The sequence below is a fragment of the Vitis vinifera genome, chromosome 8 (assembly GCF_030704535.1).
Source record: "Vitis vinifera cultivar Pinot Noir 40024 chromosome 8, ASM3070453v1".
In the NCBI taxonomy this organism is placed as follows: Eukaryota; Viridiplantae; Streptophyta; class Magnoliopsida; order Vitales; family Vitaceae; genus Vitis; species Vitis vinifera.
The window spans coordinates 15,669,693-15,686,121 of NC_081812.1; the positions used below are offsets into that span (position 1 = coordinate 15,669,693).

The 16,429-nt window shown below is 34.9% G+C and overlaps 1 protein-coding gene across 2 annotated transcripts; it reads right to left on the bottom strand.

The window, feature by feature from the left end:
* Positions 1–1,767: 1,767 nt before the first annotated feature.
* LOC100261386 (uncharacterized) lies at positions 1,768–9,652 on the bottom strand. Of its 2 annotated transcripts, none has more exons than XM_010656000.3 (5): positions 9,301–9,652; positions 8,473–8,654; positions 6,796–7,135; positions 3,380–4,324; positions 1,768–2,196 (listed from the first exon to the last, which is right to left on the bottom strand). In XM_010656000.3, the coding sequence occupies exons 1-5, from the start codon at positions 9,368–9,370 to the stop codon at positions 2,066–2,068; spliced, it is 1,668 nt and encodes a 555-aa protein (XP_010654302.1). In that variant the 5' UTR covers positions 9,371–9,652; the 3' UTR covers positions 1,768–2,065. The 2 variants fall into 2 exon arrangements, with proteins under 2 accessions (XP_010654302.1, XP_010654303.1); XM_010656001.3 differs by having other exon boundaries at positions 8,473–8,680; positions 9,301–9,597.
* Positions 9,653–16,429: the final 6,777 nt, after the last annotated feature.

Here is a 16,429-nt window from a genome sequence, read left to right on the forward strand (position 1 = left end):
AATAACTTTATAAATGTTTTAATATAATTTTTTTATTTTATATTCTTTTTCTTTAAAATCTGATTTTCCTTCCTTCGATTCCTTTTCTTGAAAAGCTTAATAAGCATATTATCAAAGTCATGTTTGCTATACTAGAATAAAAAAATGAGAATGAAAAATCAGTTCTCTTATGTTTCATTAATGGCATGGATTGTTTTCAGAACGAGAATAGAAATAAAAAATTTATTACCATGAAAACCAAATCTTACCTTTGCTAGTATCTTAATTCCTCTCTGTAAGTTATCATGATTCATCTCCATTCTCATCCTTAGATTTCTAAATTGGAATGGGAAACCAGAGTGGGGTTTGGAATCACAGCTGATTCAAATTTCAATCAAAATTATTGGGTCAGTTGGGGGAGAATGAAGGAGCAGTTGCCTCCGGAATCAATTCCAATTCTTCCAAATCGCTATCTGGTGCCCTGGCAAAGCTTGGGGAGTAGAGAAACCGAATAGAGGTGGCAGGAACCCAAAGTCACCTCCCCCATCTCTTAGGTCCCCTTTCAGTGGTCTACTCTGAATCATGTCTTTCTCTTATTATTACACCAAAACAAATCCTGAAAAGGGTGACACATTTGAATGGGATATCCACTGTAAGTGTACTTATTCTCTATTACATGATGGTGGTGTAGACTGTAGAGCACTTGGATAACACCAGAATAATTTTAGTTAGTTCATCATTTTGATGCTCTTTTCCTTGCTACCTGAAGTTGGGAGAAGTTCAAATTATTGGACAAGCTGACATTTATCTGGTGAGTTCTGATAATAAGTCCAAAAAAGAAAGAAAATAAAATAAAAAAAATTCCCACCATCATACGTTAGCTAGAAGGTATCAAATTGGAACTCCACTAATATTAGTGGCCTAAATTTGAAAATTACTAAGAAATCCTAACTTTGAATGTCCAGTGGTGCTTATCCCTCCCTGCCCAACTTGCTCTACCCCAAACAAGATGGACCCAAATAAAGAAACAAAAATGCTACAAGGAAAAGAAAAAGAAGGATGAATTCATGCTTATGGTCAGGCTTCACCATTGGTTTTAAGTCCTGACTCCTAAGCCAAAATTGCATTTCATGTACGCTATTGGGCTCACATGCCATATTGCATTAGTGGTTACTGGTACATTTTTCAGTCACCAAACAGGCAGTGTACCACTAATTGAATTCTACACTCTATTAGCGGCTTTTCAAATTAGGCTGCAATAAGTCCAGGTTTTCCTTAATAGCCTGCTTGCTCTGCTGATTTTTCAATTTTAAGTAGAAGATAATCTCTTAATGGTCATGGGATCAACTCTAGGTGGATTTTCCCAGGAGTGTCGAAGTTTATAACCTGTAAAATCCCAGTAAAATTTAACCATTCCAATGAGTAAACCAAGGAATGCTTTCATCATCAATTCCATCTTTTTTGAATCCTAAAATGACCTCAGTTTAATTCTAGACCAGGTTCATATACCATCAAAGAAAAATACACTAATTTTGAACTGTGAATAAATGGAATGATTCCCAGAAAAGTCTCGGTCTTCCAGTTGGTTTCTGAAGTGTGACAGGCACAAACCCATTCTTTCAGGCTGAGTCCTGGAATCCTTACTAAGAAGGAAAGGAATGAAATGAAATAAAAAATGGGCCATCTGCACAACCCATGCTTTTACTTCTTCCTACAAACATTTTCCATTCCCTCGGAAGACCTCCATCTTTCAATACACACTAGAACAGACAGTAGAAGAAAACAATGGAAGATTGCAAGGCTAAGGAGAGCCCTCTTAGTCTTTCTATTCAATATTCACAGCATACCCGCTAAAAGAGATATTGTTGCAAGGCCAAAGAGGTCCCATTAATCTTTCTATTAAGTATTCTTATAATGTACCTCCAAATAGAGATACTGTCATGATCCCATATGCATGCATATAACACCTTGTTTGAGGAGTTTAATCTATAGTCTTGATTTTCTTTCTCACCTCAGATCAAAGAAAGCAAGGTATTATCAAAAGTGAAGAGACCATGAATTTACCAGTTTATACCTCCCTAACATGCTAACACTTGTTTGCTGAACGAGTTCGAGGGAGAAATCTAAGTCGAGGAGAGAATCGCAGCTCTTGCTTCTTTGAGGAAGTTGATTTGCTCTTCTGGCTTTCACTATTTCCACCATTTCTTGAAACTTTGCCTGAAACATGATATTGCATTTTAAATCTTGGTAAAACTTAAAAGCCAAATTGCTTTAAAATAAACAACAACAATAATAACGATAAACAATTAATTTGGCTGTCGAAAAATTGCACAGAAATAGCCAACAAGATACACCACCTATCACCCATGGTTGGATGTCATTCCTTAACCTTTATGATTGGGATTATTAGATGATTGATACAACCCAAGACATATTGAACTATGAAATTTGATGGGAGCAGCTAAGTACATTGCAATCAGCTGAACTTTGCTTAAATCCATTGGGAGGAACCAAAAACTAGTGGGGCCTAGGCCCCTACATGTTTTAATGCTTATGGCCATATCAGTTGTAGAACCAAACATTACACACACTTTGATTGATTAAAGAGATTTGGCATATACTGTCTGCCAGCTTGATGCAACCCTATTGCAGTATATTAAAACAACAAACTAGTAGGATGTGTAGCAAAAACTAAGATCAAGAAAAATAAAAATCAGGGTGAGGGAATTTTCAGCATGAGTCAAAATTTGTGATTACTGAATTGACTGGGACCATATCATGAAAAAACTAGGAAAGCTAGTGGTGACAGCACAACTCAAACAAACAATATGCAATAAGTAGGAAAAATAAAGCCAAGAACAGAATTCAGTGGGAGGAAACACAAATTTGAAAATTTTTATTCAGGAAAATTCAGAATCAAACAAGAGATTTTGCAGATAATTCTGGAATAACTGGCCAACTTTAGAGACTTCCTCAATACACATGAAAAAAATGGTAGAAGTTTCAAGCATCACAATATTCTGTCAAAGTGGATAGGGATCATGATAAGAAAATCCAAAATCAGAAACGAGAACCTCAAGAGAAACTTAAGAATAAAAGCTTAGTCTGTGGAACAAGATATAGATCTACTAAGGTATAAATATGAGTATGGAAAACCAGAAATAGCACCAAAGGAGGCCTTTGGCAGAGGTCGGGGGCGATAATATGGGCTTTTCTTTCTCTTTATTGAGGTTAACCAAACTGAAGAAAATATATTTGAAATATGAAGCAATGTAGAACAGGACTTGCAGAGGATGCCATAAAACTGGGTTGGAGGTTGGATGATATAAATTATCACACTCAAATATGATTCTAGGGGATGAGTCTAATAATGAAGAAGATTTTTGAGTTTGTTTTAAACCTTCAGTCTTTGAGGCAGTCTCAACAGCACTGGGCATCTTTCGCTTCTTGTTTCTCTCCTCAGTGACTGGTGAACTCTGAGCAGCAGGTGGTAAAGATACTGGTTTCTTCTTTTTTGGTGCCTTTCTATCAGGGATTGTGACATTTCCTTCAGAAGAATTTGATTCTATATCTTGAGCTGAATTATTTACTTCTGACCTTTGCTTAACCTCCATGGCTAGATTTTCTTCTTGTTTATGAACTGCTGATCGAGTCAACCTTTTGTTAGTTAAAGCCACTGATTTTATTTCTTCAGCATGGGTTTTCATCTCAGCATTGCTAGTTGAACTTACAGCATGTTTTTGAATTGCCGAGCTTGTAAATCTAGACTCTTTAGCAGGCTGTCTTAACTCCCTCTCTTCTATCAAGCCTGATAAACTTGGGCTGGCATCATTTTGGCTCTTTGGGTTTGCTATTTCAGAAGAAGCTTCCACAAGCAGAGGCCTTCTGGAAGCACCCTTTTCTGTTGTGATGAGTGATTTAAAGATTTCAGCAGGTATGAAAGCAGCTTCTATTTCTGAGGAAAGCTTATCCTTCACTGGTTTAGTACCATTTAATAAATCCATAGTGACATGCTTATTAGTAATATTGTCTGGTGCACAGGCAAAGCCATTTTCTTCCTCATGGTAGATTGAGAATTCAAGCTTTTGTGGCAGGTTTGACATTATTGAGGCAAGAGCTGCACGAGAGGCTAGAGGACTGAGATAAGCCCTGTTTTCTGAAAGCTCCTTTTGAATAGATGAATCAGGGGGTAGTGGATCCTTGACTTCCATGTTCACTCGTAATTTGCTTGAAGAACGAGTAGATCTCTTGAAGTGATTCTCCTGCTCATGAGGAACTTGAAAATGTGAACTGGTTATTTTCGATTCAGCAACTGGGCTGCAATCCATCTGTTCCTTTATATCAGCTGCATTCAGAAATCAGAGGCAGAATAAATATGTGGAGCAATACAACATATGTTAAGATTTTTTTGTCATGTTAACCTTGGATTTCAGTACCTAAACCTCTTTAAGTTTGCTATGAAGTGACAAAAATTATGGATGGATTAGCTAGCAGTTACTCATTTTTAAGTTATTGATAGGACAAGAAGTTTCCAGTAATGGCCTAACAGGATTTATTTATTTATTTTTTGATAAATAACAAGAAATTTTATAGATTAAAAAAAAGAAAAATTATACACCAAGGTACACAAGACATATACAATGGAAACAAAAAGCTTTGCCACGGAGAGATAACACAAAAAACCACTTTCCCTTGGTCAGATTCACCCAATCTACAAAATCAATTAAAGGAATTTGACCTTCTTCTATAAACATACTAACCCATAACAATAGACTTCTAAGGAAAGAGCACTTAAGCGATTGAATCGGATGCTCCTCACTTTTGAATGTTCTTCGATTACTTTTCTTCCAAATTGTCCAAAAAAAATACACACAATGCCACAAAAGAGCAAAGCCAGCCTAACAGAGTCCCCTTAACCATGGAAGGAAGTATCTATACAATGCCAAATAAAGAGAACTACATATGCCATTGTACCCTTACTTTGAAACAGTGTGGAAGGATGTGATTAATAGGTTCTTCTTTGCTTTGGCAAGGGAGACATCAATCCACCAACAGCCACCCTATTTTCTTAAGCAGATCTAAAATTAACAACTTTCCCCAGTAAGTTACATGGGACCCTCATAGATTCCAAATAATGCCCTCTGGGAAAAGAAAAGGTTGTCCAGTTCCAAGGTGGAATATAAAGATTTGATAGAGAAAACATTTTTCCTTGAGGTCTTACAAACCACCTTATCATTCTCTTCCCTCTTCATAGACCTTCCTTGCAACCTAGATAAAAAAGCTTTTGCATTGTCGAGCTCCCAATTATTAAAATGTCTAAAGAAATACAGATTCTAGTGGCTCCCCTAGCCTAGGTCGCCCCAAACATCTGCCATGTAATCCTCTTTTGACACTGCTAAAGCATATAAAGAGGGAAAAGATGCATAGAAAGGTTCATCGCACAACACCTATCTTTACAAAACTTCACCTTTCTCCCATTACCCACCTCAAAGGATGTTCTACTACTAAACATGTCCCATCCCTTTTAGATATTTTCCCATAACTACATGCCCTTCTCTCACTTTGCAAGAACCACAACCCCTTCTTCCTCATTGTACTTCACTTGAATAAACTATTTCCAAAACACTTCTCCTTCAATAACAAATCTCCAACACCACTATTCTAGGAGAGCCTTGTTAAACAAAAGAAGGCATCTATGCCTGAAACTCCCTTCCTCTTTTTCTACAAACAATCAATTATTTCACTAAATGCATCTTTTTCTCCAAAGCCTTGCTTCCCCATAGAAATTCTCTTTGAAACTTCTCAAGCCTCAATCGGGCATGCTAAACAAGGAGGTCAAATACATAAGCAAATTGGATCAGGTGCTTCTAATTAGAGTAAGTCTCCCCTTTTTTGGAATATATTGCCTTTTCCACATCACCAATCTTTGTCAAAATCTCTCCTCTTGGCTATCTCACATTGACTTTACTTTGAAGAGAGCTCTTAGGGGTAACACCAAATGGGTACACAAAAGCTCCCCTACCAAGTATCCCAATTCTAAGGCCAATGCCTCCACATTATCCACCCTCCCTATTGGGATCAACTCACTTTTCTTTATATTTATCTTTAGTTCCAAAATGGCTTCAAACTACATAAACAACTAGTTTATATGAACCATTTCACTTTGTGAAGCCTCACAAAAAACAAGGGTGCCATCAACAAACAACAAATGGGACATGTCCTGTGCTTGCCCCCACCCCCCTCCTCTCCCCTTATCATAAATCCCCATAAAAAGCCACTCTTCCTGGCCCTCTCCAATAGACAATTGAGTGCTTCTATCACCAGTACAAAAAAATAGGAGGAAGAGGGTCCATTGTCTAACATAAATATATCTAAAATAAATAGAGGTGTAGGGAAAAAAAAACCTATTGTATTTCTGGTCATTAAGAATGAAACCAAATTCTTTGTAGACAGATCCAAGTGCATAATCACAAGGTATTCAGTAAATAAATCAGTAAGGAAAATACTGAAAGCCTTTTTGAATCATTATAGAAGTGAAGGACATCTATTGGAAGGTTCTAAACTATTATATAAGTGCCACATTCCTATCACTATGCTTGAGAACTTTTTTTGAGTGTAGATGCAAGACATTCTCCTTTTACAAATAACTGCTCCAACAGTCTTTTTTTCCCTTTTCTTTCTATGGGTTACCAACACTTTCTGCACTGAACACACTCACAGCTAATACAAAAGAACTAACACATCACATAAATAGAAAAAAAGGAACCAATAAAGTAGTACTCATGAAACTGATAAAGTTGTGGTCTTGTTACCTACCTTTAATCCCAAAAAGGATGTCTTCCGAAATTTCCTTCTTGGATGCATCAGCTAAATTGCTGATTTCTTCTATTTGCTTTTCTAGCAATTTATGAAGGTCAACTTCACAATCCACATCTTCAAAAACAGTTGAAAAAGAAGGGGCAGCAGAGCAATTCAAGGTTTTTATTGGTTTCAAGAATGCGGCAACCATTGGATGGACAGTGATGCTTTGTGTTGCCAGTTTCATTATTGAACTAGATGGAACAATTGATGTTGCTCCTTTGAGGTCTTGGTGAAGCCACTTGATCACAAAAGTACATCTACAGCTAATCCTCGTCGAGTGTCTTACTCTTAGTGCCTGCTAAGTATGAATACTGGGAAGTGACTGAACAATCAGGAGTACACCTTTTACATAACAAAATAAGAATCACAATACATAATTCTTGCCATCTTAAAAACATCTCATATAACATGAATGTCAAGCAACTAGAGGACTGGAGTATGATATGATACTGTGAGACAAAATAGCTGGGTTTTTCTCATCAGTAATCATAAGAAACCTTGATAATATCTATGCCCTTGAAGACTTGGATAGGATCCTCAAAGAAAATCTCGGTAAAACCTTTTTTTCTGAGGAAGTTAGGAGCCAAAAAAGTGTTTTCAGGAAAGTTAAATAAGAGTGAGTATGAATAATGCATATAATCACATACAAAATACTGTACAGCTAAAAACCTCCCTGCATCTCCAATGAGATAGGACAACGCAATCAGATCCAACAGCGCATTCAGCTATACTAATCTACTCCCCAGGTTTCCAAAACGATCCATTGAATTGTAGAGTTCTAAGTATTAGGAAAGTTGATTATAAGTTTACCAACAAAGTATTCATGATGCATATACCATGTCAAGCTTGTAGCCTTGTACCATCAGTAACTCTTTAGACTTCCAACTATAATAGCATATTACACATTCATTTTTCATATGAAACTCTTACAATGAATGTTGATGTAATTTTCAACATTTTATGGTCCAATTAAAAGACATGCAAATTGCAATACCTAAAGCTTAGATACATTTAGATATGTCTAGCAACTTATCTTAAAAGATGTGATTGGTTAAATGATATGCACAAAATTTGTATAGCGAGTTTAAGAAACATATTGTATTAAGCTACAAGGTCTCCAAACGTACAGGTTCTCATCAACAGTTAGTCCTTGTTTTGAATTAGGCCTATTAGCAGTTATGTAGTGAAGTTTAAAAACATGAAGAAGCAAACAAACAAAAAAAACACTGATGAGAGTGTGTCCTAAAGTTTCTGAAACTGATTTTGAGGATTCCAGACATGTCCAAATGCTGAAAATGGAATCAAAGTTGCAGAACAAGTATGTCCTGGTAATGTGCTATTGATTCCCAGCTTTCATTCCCATTTACAAAATGTTATTATTTCACATTAATAATATCATTTCTTCTCGTGACATACTACCACATTCACCATGATGCCCCAATCTATAAGATCACATTCAATGTGAAATTCATGGGACATTTCCTGCACATACCATGGCACTATTAATACAACTAACCATATCCATTTTTAGCAATTCCGCGCATCAATGATGTCACTTTGTGGGAATCATTAAGATTCCTTAGATTAATCAGTATGCCTTCCAATTAAAAAATTCAGGGAGAGAGACAATACCTTTTCCACCATAGCATCAAAGGAGAGGGTCTTAAAATGTGACTTATGGGTCGCAAGAACACGCTCACCTTCTTCTATGAGCGAGCAGTCCTCACCTTGAAGAGGAACTGAGCGAATGCGAAGACGAGCAAGTGCTTCTTCCTCATTTGATATTATGTCTTCTAAGTCTTGGCTCCCAAAGTCTACAATAAGGCCAAATCCAGTGGAGCTGTACACAATCAGAAGCCAGACTCAATCATTTTAACTGGTTTTCTTACTATCAATAAACCTCATCAAAGCTAACAAATGCTTTGTTTGGCTGCTGAGAAACCACAGGAAAAAAAAAAGAAGGGAAAATTGAAAGCTCAGAAAGAGGGGAAAAAAAAAACCAAAAATCGATTTCGTACAGTTTTGTTAATTGATTTAAGCTCATCGTTTTACCTGAAAACCAAACAGACAACTTCAAATTTTCCTTCCCTTCTTACTCCTCAGCTTACTCCATAACCAAACAGTAGGAAAGTGAAAAATAAATAAACAAGGACCTACGATACCATGAATGCTATTCATTTTGAGCCAACCAAGGAAAGAAATGCAATGCTAGTATAATTAATTTTAAATTAACTCATATGTGTTCATTAATTTAAAGCATAAGGACCAAAAAAAGGAAAAAACGGTCCTGTAGCTGACATGGAAATCATCTCATCACCTGCTATCTCAAATACATTTTGATTGAAAACCCCTAATTATTTCTTGGAGTAAACATAGAAAAATCGAAATTTCCAACAGAATGGTGTGAGATGAGAAACCCCATTAGTCGTTCAGGTAAGAAGATGGAAAGAGAGGATTCACCTGAGGGAGACTCGACATGGGTGCCAGGAGGAGTCGTCTTTGCGCATGGCTTCCAGCTCCACGGTAGCATCACCAGTGCCCGTGCCCATTGAACATACGAGCTTGTATGGGAAAGTAGAAGCGATCAATAGCAAGGACCAAAGCTTTGATTGAAACTTTTCTATGAGGAAAGAGACTCTTGGATGGTGGAGTGGTAAAACTGATGCAGGAATAATGTTAATAGAGGGGGAGCTGTAGAGCACTTTTTGGATTTTACTTTTTCCTTTGTGATTTCTCACTTCTCTTAATTTATGTCCCTTAAGCTTCTTCGTTAAATATAGGATAATTTTTCTGTAACGCAAGGGTTTGATTCGTACCAAAACCAAAATCAAAAGGATTTTTCCATAAAGGTGATCTTTAATATACCCACTTTTTATCTTTTCATATCCGCCTTTTCCTTAATAAAGTTTTGGTTATTTGATTAAAAAAAAAAATCCAAATTTGTGAATCTAAATCTTCACATATTTTACCTTAAAAAATAACGATTTTTACAAAAATACACTTCACCTTTTCTTGTAAAAATAACTTTTTCCTTCATATGAAAATATACAAATATTAAAAATTCAACTCTATTATTTAGATTGAGAGAAATATATGAATCTAGTAAAACTCAAAACCAAAATAATTTGGTAATTAGTTATTAGATGATTCACAAATCATCTATTTAAATTCGATCTATGAATTGGATAAATTATTTACTGATAAAAAAAATGAAATATCTAACTAATAGGAGAAACCATATCTAATGCTAGTAAATGATGGAAGGTATAAGTTTGTAATGTGCATTTTAATCTCCCTCTCAACATGCTCATTGAACTTAGGGATATCTATAAATTGTCATCTAGTACGTCACCCTTTAAAATATCAAGCATAGGGGTGTGCTCATTCTCTTGCTATCTTTGATATCCTCTAAGGGTTGATGTGTGTTAACTTTGTTGAAATGTGTGCAAACAACTAGGCTACAACTTGAAAACTTAGTAGATTGATAAACGCTTGAGTTTTTTCCCTTGAAAAATCAATTAGCAATTCCTTTAATTACTTTTTCATGAGTATATTGTATGTTTTGAGCTAGTGTGTCAATCAAGCATACCTCTTCATATTCAAACTCTTCATGATTAATTGGTTGCTTGCATAGGTGAAACACATTCAACTCCAAGGTCATGTTTCCAAATGATAGTTGCATAACCTCATTTAGACAATTGATGAGTACATTGACAATGGCTAAGAATGGTCATCTCAATTTTGTTATTAGTTAAGCTATTCAAAGGTCTGTGACCTTCTTATTAACATGATGATTACAAAGCCCCATGCTTATGTCCTTATTGTGATTAGTCAAGTCTTGCACCATATGATTAGCTACATTTTCATTCCTTAAGGTGGAAATTAGGATGAGGTTTCCCACTATGAGACATTTTTTATTGACTCCATCTTGACTCGTAGGAGGATCAATCTTGGTTTAGTCATCCTACAACATATGATGCGGTGTTGTGAGAGAAAATCTAAGGTCCTTTCATATGGATGTTTTTTAACAAGGATTTTTTGTTAGGATAAAACCCTTAAAATCATGACATGATGCAATAAACTTTTAAATTTTATTATTTATTAATAAATTTTCAATTCACTTTTATCTATTCTAATTCCATGCATTATACTTTATAAGCATTCTGATTTGCATCTTTTATATCATACATGACTTGAGTGCATTAAAAGTTGTACGAAAGATCCAAGTCATAGGTTCTTTACTAATAAATAACTAGTTCACAACTAGTTCATGGGCTTAGGCAAATCCATTAGAGGTTGTAGTGCATTACCTCCTAATTGGAAAGATGACTGGTCTTAGCCATTGGAATGGTTTCCCATGATATTTGTACTAGTGTATATGGTTACACATTGGACAAGACCGTAAGTTATGACTTAAGGTTGTCAAGTAGTCGTGACATTACTAAGCTGTTTCATTGTGTTGTTTCTCAACCTTAAGAGAATATCAAACTTATGTTAAAGTTAATAGTGATTTTGACTTATGGGTCAGATCGTAAGTTGATTATATATTCCATATGAGTTGGGTCATTATTGATGGAAGCATATAACAATAGTTATTCTTAATAGAGACACCATGACATCTCATAAGATTGCGATAAAGACGACTCACTTAAAAATCATGTCGGGTTGGGCTAGCCCATGCAAACTAAATAGGTGCCCGACACGACCCATAAGTCCATGGGCTAATTGTGCTATATCGTGTCATGCTAATGGGTTGTGCCAATGGGCTGTACTAGGTTTAATTTAATTTTTTAGGTTATTTTGCCTTAATTGTTTTCATTATTAAATGAAAATTATTTTTGTTACTTTAAATATTTTTAATAATTATATTTGTTATTTTTTATATTTATATTTATCAAGTTTGTAATTTTAAAATTTATAAAAATGTTAATTTTTTGTTTTTAAAATTAGTAAAAAAAATCATATTTGAATTTTTTTTATATATATCAAAATAACAATAAATTTAAAATATTGGAATATAAAAGGAAATAAGGAGAAAAATAATATAGTTATTTAACATGAAAAATAAAAAATGGCTATTGATTCACTTTTTTCTGTTATATATTGTTGAAAATAGTATTATAGACATTTAACATATAATAAAAAAAAAGTAAAAAAAATAAAAGTAATATTTGAACAGGGGTCGACACAATGGCACAAAGGGACATCTCTTTAGTCCTAACATGATGACCGAAATTTCTCTATTGTACCAAAATACTTAGCCTTTTTACGTAGTAACTGTGGTCAAGAAAAACTAGAGAAAGAGTCACTACGGCTTTTGTAGTATTCCGGGTATCGTTCTCAATGACTGACTTATGAAAATTGTCAATACTAGAATAAATGAATTGTTTTTGTTTAAATCCTTCAGTGAAAAACAATATGTGAATAATGTGAAACTAAGTAAAAGAAATTAAATTAATAAGAGAAGATGAATATTGATTTTAAATTCAATTGATTCAAGTTTGGGGTTTTCCACAATCCAACCTAGGGTATAGAAATTATAGAAAACAAGGGTATTTTAAGTAATATGATCTTAGGGTTTTGGGATCCTTGGCCACTCGCGATCAAGTTGAGTTCTATAACTCAAAATTGCATCCGAAACCTAATTTTTCATTTTTAAAATAGATTCCTAAAACCATCAAATGAATGAGATTGATTATCAATTTAAGATTTGGCTTTTTAACTATTCCTACTCCTTATAGCTTTGTTTAGGGGCAAATAACGGTAGGTAAGATGAGGATAACTAATGATCAAGAATTACCAAGAATCACTAGTATCAAGTAATAACCTACCGTATCATTCCCTAAACGAACTCACAAGGATAGGATAAAAAAAATTGATAAATTGTCACTCAACCAATAATTAATCTCATTGTTATAATAATTCACCCATTGTTCCTATAGGTTTCCTAACCCTTAGGTTTTCATGCTTCAAGCCCCAAGTTGGATCTTAGCCTCTCACGGGGGTGATGTCACATTCACAATCCATAGTAGGGTAAAAATCCATAATTTGAGTCAAAAGAAACTAAAAACGATATATTCAATAAAGAAGAAAAAGAAAACAAATCAAAGTTCTCGTCTTCTTCCTCCTTCAATGTCAAAAACTCTAGAAAAAAAATCCAAGATCCCTAAAACCTAGAATTGAGAGAGTTTATATAATATCCTCAATTACCTAACATGTGGCACAATCTCATTGGCCACTTATTACAAAAAAAATTTCCTAAAAATGATTAAAAAATAATAAAATGGTGATTTCCAGTCGTGTGGGGTCCACCTAGGGCGGATGGAGTGCTTTAGATGCAATTCCCGAGGTAGAGGAAGTGGAACATCAAAGTGGCAGTGGGTGAATTCGAAATTGGTGTCATTTCGAAGTGGATTTCGAATTCATAAGTTGAATTTCGAAATCATTTCGAAATGACCCTCCAGCTTGGTACAGTTGTCTTAAAATGGCCATAACTTCTTCATTTCAGCTCCGATTTGCAAACTGTTTGAAGTTTTGGACTCCTGACTTCCCGAGCTTCGAAACAATATATAGTATGTATATAATGGACTCCAAAAAGTGCTCCAAATTTGTCCTCAAAGTCAGAGTATATAATGCCATCAGATTTTTGAGTTCTAAATTTCCATGCAGCTAAATCTTGCTTCATGCCTCATTTCCCATGCTTTCTTGCCTTCTTTCTTACTCCATAATGGTCATTAATCATCCTCCAACCTCATGATATCCTTGTTTTGCCTTTCCTTACGTTCAATGAGTCTTGACTCACTTATTTCCTCATTTAGCCCTTTCTTGATCTTTCAAAATCGAAAGTCATTCAATTTGCACAATTTTCTTCTCTTGAACCTGAGATAAATCTCCAAAGTATAGATTAAACTCATGGCTAGGGCCTTAGCATTGATTTAGGTCAAGTTGGGTGATTTGAATGTCCGTTGGTGCACAAATCATATCGAATATGTGCCATTAGAGCACATGTTTTGGCTCCAATCACCTGACTTGCTCATTTGGGGCATGCCAGCCTTGCTCACTATAGTAATTGGGTTGTGTCGATCCAGCTTGGCCTTTTGGCATGTCGGACTACTGGCCAAAATAGGCGGCCTAGTCCATTGGACACCTCTAGATTGAGATAGAATGTTCCATTAGGTCATGATCCTAAGGAGTTATGTTCATGTAAACTATGGTCATAGTAGTTCTTTAAATGAAACTTGATATAGACTCGTTAAGAATTAAAACATATCAGTTGAATGCACAATAAGAGGATCTGTAACTCAATGATAGCAGTGGTAGTATTGAAATGTTGATAGTTTCTACCTTATTATATTATAAACATCAGTTCATAAGGAGACTAAACACAATGGATAACATGTCATGAACTCGAGCACATAGTGTTCTGTTATTATTTACATATAGTATTGGAGTGTAGTTGATTATTTGTAGTGGAGTATTAAATCAACTTCATAATTGGATTTTGAGAAAGTCAATACTATCATATAGGTCAAGTGGTCCCCGCTCTGAGCTCATATGCCTTGTTTTGTTAATACAATCTATGAGGGTCAGATTGACTCTACGTTCACTTTTATGTATAAGGGAGTTTTGGTAATTATGTAAGATTGCACAAGGGTAAGTGAACAAGGTCTCTGGATTAGGCAAATTGATTCATTAATAAGCCTTATTGTGTTAATTAATTAATTAGGACTCATTTTTGGATAGAGTAAATGACTCAAGCCCTTAGTGGGACCTAACAAGGAAGCCTATAAATACCCACTTAGGAGTTAGGGTTTCCATAGAGTTGTCTTCCACCTCCAGAGAGTAAGAGAGTCACAACCTTCACCCTCTTTTCCCCCCATCATAAGTGTGTTAGGATGAAGAGAGAGCCATGAGGTGAGAGATCATGGGTTTACGAGACTTTTTATGACTCTACATATACTCTTCATCAAAATGAATCAATTTAGGAATATCTAAATCGAATGTAATGTTTTCTAACACTGATATCTAAATCTATTTTGTTTAAAATTATATTTGTTTTCCTTGTGTATAAGATTTAGAAAGTTTAGGAAAGTTTTTATAGGCACCTTACCTAATCTGGGTATAGGGTATGGAAAGATTCAGGTATCCCTACATTTTCAACGTGTTCAATATAGACCTAAAGACTAAAAAGAATGTTTGACTTCCTACCATGTATGACACCTATAATGCAAAGTCTATGGATCAAATGCATTTCAAGAAACTTCTTGATGGGTCTTACATTCACAAGTGGGATGGATAGGAGGTTTCTAAGAAGAGGGTTAAGGAAAAGGATGAGATTAAAGGTATGAACGGTGGAGAGTTCCCTTAAGGTCATGTGATAGAGGAAATGCAGATCGAGGAGCCCTTTTGTATTGAGCATCCATATGAGGTAGTTTAGATCTCCCACCATGAATGAAACATGCCTACTGAGGAAACCTTCTCCACTAAGTCAAATTTTTCTAAGATGTCTCTATCTCTTGCTATTGAGCTCATCGCTCCATACTCATCTCCATAGGTTGATTAGTATTAGATAGATCTCACATCTCAAATTAGCTCTTGGTACATAGATGGAGAAGCAAGCTATGATCAGCGATTGCTACTTCTACTTTATTGAGGATCACATGGATCAGTATTAGCTAGCTTTCACAACTCAACTTGATCAATACCAAGCAGCTTTCATTGCTTAGCTTTAGATTCAACAAGAGGAGATGATGACATACCTTTATTCCATTTTTCCACTTTCACCTCCCCCAATCTTGAGTTTGATCTATAGTATTTTCCCCCATGATTTTAATGTTGCCAAATGGGAAAGATATAAACTCTTCATAGGCTTGTCTACGGGGTTTAAGAGTTATTTTAAAGTTATTTTGGATATATATTTGGTTTGGAAATGTTTTAATACTCCACTTATGTTGGTTACTTTGTTGTGGATATGCTTTTAGACATGTTTTATTCCACTATGGATAGCTCCTTTACCAGTCTATTTAGATTTTCTGGATATTATGGATATAACTTTAGACTTCATGGTTATTTATTTCCAATACACTTCATGTTATTCATATCATTTGTTACATATCCTTCGGGACATTGATCTTTTTGGTTTGATGATTGTTAGATGGATGATTGTACATTTATGCATATTTTTTTTAATCTTCTATTTACTTGTATCTTTGAGCTTTATTTTCTTGATTTGTTTTATACATTTGTCGAATGAGAGTCTTTTCTCTGGATAGCATAGTTTTGTCATCATTAAAAAAAGGAAGATTGTTAGCTTAAGGGTTTCCCTAATCGGATTTTGATGATAATAAAATGAGGTTAATAATGCTAATGGTTCAAATTAAGTTAAGTTTTTCTAGTTTGTTTGTTAAAATTCATAGAAAGCTCAAGCAATTATAGAAGAAGATTAATTTTTTTGAAGATTTGTGATATTTGAAGAAGTAACATGGGATTGTAAGATGGTATTTGTTGGTGCACTTAAGTCTAAATTATTTCTCATACACTTCAAGTTTATTTTCATCTTTACCTAAGCTTAAATCAATTATTTTTATAA

Coding starts and splice junctions, on each gene's coding strand:
- LOC100261386 (XM_010656001.3), bottom strand. CDS start 9,389: ATGGGCACGGGCACTGGTGATGCTACCGTGGAGCTGGAAGCCATGCGC. Junction 8,681..9,300: donor CCATGTCGAGTCTCCCTCAG/GTGAATCCTCTC, acceptor GATTGTGTACAG/CTCCACTGGATTTGGCCTTA. Junction 7,136..8,472: donor TTGATGCTATGGTGGAAAAG/GTATTGTCTCTC, acceptor CATACTTAGCAG/GCACTAAGAGTAAGACACTC.